The sequence below is a fragment of the Drosophila bipectinata genome, chromosome 2R, assembly GCF_030179905.1.
Source record: "Drosophila bipectinata strain 14024-0381.07 chromosome 2R, DbipHiC1v2, whole genome shotgun sequence".
Lineage (NCBI taxonomy): Eukaryota > Metazoa > Arthropoda > Insecta > Diptera > Drosophilidae > Drosophila > Drosophila bipectinata.
Window position 1 is genome coordinate 16,675,115 of NC_091737.1, and position 5,298 is coordinate 16,680,412.

Consider the following 5,298-nt stretch of genomic DNA (forward strand, 5'->3'; position numbering starts at 1 on the left):
TCGATAACAAGAGCGCAAAAAGTGTAAAAAGAGAGATATTTTAATAAAAAATATGGTTTATATATGTAAAAGAAGAGGAAATATGTGTAGCATGACCTTAGATTAACAATTTATTGCTTTAATGAGCAGGAAAACTTCATATCTGGAACTGAAACTGTTGGTCAAAACGAGAGCGGAAGAGACGAAGAAAAACCTGTTGCTCAACCAGAGCGAAAAGTAAAAGTGAGTCAAAACAATGGAAATATTTACCTTTCTGCGGAAAACAAAGTTAATTTTTATATTTTAAGTAGATAATCTAATCTTCTTATGCCTGGATAGCTGTTTAAATAAACATAAGCCACAGAAAAGCACCAAAAACAAAAGACTTAAGCAACAAACTCGATTTTTGGTAGAGACCATGGCTTAATCGAAGCGCTGACGACATAAAGGCCAAAAACATGATTCAGCTACGTCTGCGCAGTCTTGTTCTGCTGCAATTGCTGGCCGTGGTTAGCTCGGAATATGTATACGGGGAACCCAAGTTCAAATGCCCTAAAAAGTCTGTAATTTTTTAAATGAAAATATAGATTTCTCTACTTATTATTTTTTTTTCTTTTAGAGCAAATGCTTTATATCCATGCGTATGTGAAAAAGGCAGTGACGACGGTCTATATGTGCGCTGCGAAAATGCAAATCTTGCCACTCTTGCCGTGGCCCTGCAAAACTTGGCCTCTTTCCAACTGCCCATAGAGGAACTCACCATTTACAGAGGACATTTTGGTATGATTTTATAAACCTTTTATGACAAGAATTTGTGACATTCTCCTTTCCCCCCAGTGCGTTTATATGGTCCACTATTTGCCAATATTAAAGCCCGTTTGCTCACCATAGAGGAGACTCCATTGGTCACAATTGAGGATTATGTATTTTACGGAGTAAACAACACCTTGGAGCATTTGAACCTGCTCCGTACAAATCTAAGTCATGTGGGAAAGCTAGGATTTGGCGTGAGTATTCCTATATTAATTAAAAAGAAACATTATTAAATAAAAATACATTTGTAGAATCTTGGAAAAGCCACACAATTAGTCATAGACGGCCATGCCTTCGAGCAGCTGCCCAAAGACCTCTTTGCCAACCAGGAGATCACCAACAGCCTTGGAGTAATGCGGCTGACTAATGGTCTTTTAAGTGATCTACCTGTTGAAACCTTTCAGCCTTTGAGAAAACTGAAAACCCTCGACCTGCATGGCAATCAGCTAGAGGATCTCAAGCGAAACCAGTTTAAGAATCTCAGAGAACTGGAGGTCCTTGATATAAGTCACAACAAGATCAAGAAACTGGAGGCCCAACATATTGCTGATCTCACAAAACTAGGATGGTGCAATGTGTCGCATAATGCCCTCAACGAACTAAGCCGTGGAACTTTCGCTAGGAATTCTGTTCTTAAAGTTTTAAATTTGTCGCACAACCATATTGGAAAGTTGGATGCCAACAGCTTTAGGGGAATGCGATTCCTAAGGCGACTATTCCTGAGCGATAATGTTCTTACTGATATAGGTCGTGGCACCTTCGGTTCTGTGGCCCGGATTGGAACGATTGATTTAGCTCGTAATCAGTTGAAAAAGGTTGAGTTCCAAATGTTTACTCAAATGAACTATGTTGAGGTGGGTTTAAAATCTGTAATTCTTTTGATATTCGTTTAAAATGAATCTTATTTTAGTTGCTTGACTTGGCGGAGAACAATATTACCAAGATTGAGAAGAACTCGTTTAAGGATATTTACCAAGCCGTGATAAATGTTTCCCACAATGCTTTGGCTCTTATAGAAACAGGTGCTTTTGAGAACTGTGTTAATATCACCGTGTTGGATCTATCGCATAATCTTCTCAGCAATTTTTCGCGTCGCAGCTTCGATGAGACAACTTTTGCCTCTACCTTTCAGTTGAGCTACAATAATTTTACCAACTTGGCGCAGGTATAAGCTTAAATTTAATTTTGAGTCTCATAATCTAAAAACTTCCATATTTCTTCTAGATACCCATACAAAATATGACAGGATTACGTGTTTTGAATGCCTCGCATAATAATATCGCTGAGATACCCAAGAATTGTTTCCCAAAACTCTACGAGCTGCACACAATTGATGTGTCTCATAACAATATTTCAAGTATTTTTAATGGGGTCTTCCAGACACTCTTTTCTTTGCGCTCCATTGATTTGAGCTACAACAGCATGACGGAAATCAAGTCCTCCACTTTCGGAACCTTGCCCACGCTTTTGGAAATGGATCTGAGCCACAACGAACTGGTTTCCATAGTGCGCGGCTCCCTGGCCAAGTTGACCAGCATGCGGCAGCTGTATTTAAACAACAACCGCTTGGAGAAGCTCTTCCAACTGCCCATCTCACTTAATGAATTGTATTTGAGCCACAATCAGTTGACGGGAATTCCAGCGGGAACCTGGCCAGTTATGAATTCGCTGATTTACTTGGATTTGAGCCACAATCAGTTGGGAGACAGCTTGGATGGGCAGAGCTTTACGGGATTGCTGGTGGTACAGCGGTTGAAGCTCCAAAACAATGGCATTAGTCAGCCCCCGTTGGAGGCCCTAGCCGGGATGTCCACGTTGCAGTATTTGCACCTAGAAGTGGGTATTTAATTAAGAATAAGATATATTTTTATTTAAACCCTATTAATTTTTAGTATAATAATATTACTGCATTGGATCGAAGTGCCTTTGGGAAGCTGCCTGTTCTTTTTGAGGTAAACCTGCACGGAAATCAAATATCCGATATCAGGTAAGGATTAAACTTCCCATTCTTGAATTTATTTTAATATTGATTATATTTCCAGTAAACGAGCATTTGAGGGCTTGTTGCAGCTTCTCAAGTTGAACCTCTCATCGAATAGCCTAAAACACTTGCAAAACGATATATTCCTCGGTCTGCCCTCCCTGCGTACCTTGGATTTATCTCAGAACATGCTCTCAAAGCTGGATAACAAGACTCACGGCGTCTTGGATGATCTGCTCAGTCTGGAAACTCTTGATTTAAGCCAAAACCGGATTAGTTTCGTTACCAAGAAGACCTTCCCAGAGTATCAGTACATTCCATACAATCTCAGGAATCTTAATTTGAGCTACAACCAGATGCCGGTGCTCACCTATGACATAACCTTTGGAACCAAGAAGCTCTACCGGCTGGATGTCTCCCACAATCAAATAAACGATTTGCGGCGGGGAGTGCTCTCGAACTTTACATCTCTGCAGAAGCTGGACATGTCCCACAATGAGCTGTCTAACTTGGCATCCGAGGAGCATATCTTCGATCTGCCCCAGAACCTGAGCAGCCTGGATCTCTCCCATAATCAGATATATCACCTACCATTCGCCAACATTGTAAAGGTCAAGACTCTGAAGTATGTGGATTTGAGAAACAATAGTCTAGAGGATTTGCCTGCTTCCTTGGTGGGCAGCATGCGGAATGGCAGCCAGGTGCTGCTCTCCGGCAATCCCCTTCACTGCGGCTGCAATGCTCGTCCGCTCAAGCACTTTATGCTGCAGCAAACGTCGCCAAGTGAGGACTTGCGAGGCATCCAATGCGGCACTCCGGCTTTGATCAAGGACAAGCAGCTCCTGGTACTGCCGGATGAGTACCTGCACTGCGCCGAGGTTGAGCGTGATACGTATGCGGGCACCGACTATGAACAGCTCACTGATGTCCGGTTCCGAGAAGTGCAAACGTAAGCTATAAATATGTTTTTGTTTCCCAACTAAATTATTTTTAACCCAATAGCACAAAATCTGGAAATTTAACCATCAGTTGGTACGTTTCTGCAACAGCAGATGTCTCAGACTTTAATATTTATGTGCGAAGCACCAGCAACGAGGTGCTCCACCAGGCGGACTATGCCTACAACCAGCGTACGGCCCAGATCCGCATCGCAGATCTGCAGGCGGCGGGTGAGGAGAAGCTGCGTGGCGCTGAGATCTGTATTTTATCGCGTGACAGCGATGGCAACACCCGGAAGTGGTTTTCGGGACAATGTCGTCCACTGCCCTCCCTCAAGCTGCCCCGAACATTTTTCTTTGGCAACTTCCAGGTCCGGGGAGCGGCTTCCACAACTGCCAGCAGTCTACCTCACTGCATCGTGTACATAGTCCTTGTTTTTTTCCTTGCCCGTTTGTAGACATGCTTTTGCTAAAACTAATTGTATATATTTGAAGACTATTTTCTTTTATTAATAATTTTCATAATTTTGTTAAATAAACATTTAAGCATATTATATCAGTGTCTGTGTCGGCCAAGGCTCACTGTAAGGACACGCTGAGCTCTGACCTTACAGCTGAACATGAACATGTGCGCGACGTCCTATTATCACAGTCGTGCGCACATGTATTTGTTTACTTGGACGCCGCCTCGCGTGGGCAGCGCAATTGAGAAATCGTTGGAGTCCAACAGAACCCACCAGGACAGCTGATGGCGATGGCGATGCCTGATGGCGGACTTTCATTCAGGGCGCAAACACAAAGGCTGCAAACCGAAGCTCATTTCGGGCGGCGATTCATTCTGTTCTCGGATTCGGCTTCTGTTCTTTTCGTGCAGTGCGGAGAGCGAAAGGACTCGCAAGGCTGTGTGAGAGGCCTGGCAAATGCGCACTCGCGCTCTCAGCGGAAATGGCACGCGATGGTAAACAGTAGCGGGCCATCAAATTGGTATGGTTGTGTAGGACCCAAAAAAGTATGCTTCAATTTTTAAAGGTTTTTTTTGAAGAAAATGGTTTTGGAATAAAGGACTATTTTAAAAGAATAACTGATTTATATGATAATTTTTATTAACAATTAGCAAAATAAATGTTTATTATTGTATTTAAAAAGTATAATTTATAAAATTTGTTATAAACCATATTAAAACATTGCCTTTTTGTGGAACCTCTAGTGTTGAAGAAACCAGAAGATACTCAAAACTCAGGACATGTGCACTTTCACTGCCGCGCCACCCACATGCTCTCGGTTTCATTTTGGCCGCAAAAGAATGTGCTTTTGTGCCGTTCGCCTTTGCGACCACTCACCATCCCCCCCATATCCTTTCACCTTTCACACCGCCTGTGAGTCCCGCCTGCCTGCCTGCCTGCCTGCCTATCCTGTTGCCCTTTCTCTGCATTTTTGGCCAGGCGACTTTGCCTGTCCTTATCGATTTTCAGCGAATCTCGTTGGCTCGGCTCCGTCACTTCGGCGCACGTCAGTGGCATGCGAATCTGAATCTGAAAACGAATTCGAAAGCGAAGTTTCACTTGTCGCGCTGAGTTCGTTCGTGTC

At 43.0% G+C, this 5,298-nt stretch overlaps 1 protein-coding gene across 2 annotated transcripts; it reads left to right on the forward strand.

The window, feature by feature from the left end:
* Nucleotide 1: 1 nt before the first annotated feature.
* conv (insulin like growth factor binding protein acid labile subunit convoluted) lies at nucleotides 2-4,191 on the forward strand. Of its 2 annotated transcripts, none has more exons than XM_070278539.1 (10): nucleotides 2-222; nucleotides 288-538; nucleotides 599-759; nucleotides 817-986; nucleotides 1,044-1,646; nucleotides 1,703-1,957; nucleotides 2,017-2,628; nucleotides 2,685-2,779; nucleotides 2,835-3,722; nucleotides 3,776-4,191. In XM_070278539.1, exons 2-10 carry the CDS (start codon nucleotides 438-440, stop codon nucleotides 4,167-4,169), a joined length of 3,279 nt encoding a protein of 1,092 aa, XP_070134640.1. In that variant the 5' UTR covers nucleotides 2-222; nucleotides 288-437; the 3' UTR covers nucleotides 4,170-4,191. The 2 variants fall into 2 exon arrangements, with proteins under 2 accessions (XP_070134640.1, XP_017094096.2); XM_017238607.3 differs by having other exon boundaries at nucleotides 291-538.
* Nucleotides 4,192-5,298: the final 1,107 nt, after the last annotated feature.

Excerpts from the sequence above, each read along its gene's own strand:
- conv (XM_070278539.1), top strand. The coding sequence starts at position 438 with ATGATTCAGCTACGTCTGCGCAGTCTTGTTCTGCTGCAATTGCTGGCC. Across the intron at positions 987-1,043 it reads TGGGAAAGCTAGGATTTGGC|AATCTTGGAAAAGCCACACA; the intron begins GTGAGTATTCCT and ends ATACATTTGTAG. Across the intron at positions 1,647-1,702 it reads CTCAAATGAACTATGTTGAG|TTGCTTGACTTGGCGGAGAA; the intron begins GTGGGTTTAAAA and ends ATCTTATTTTAG.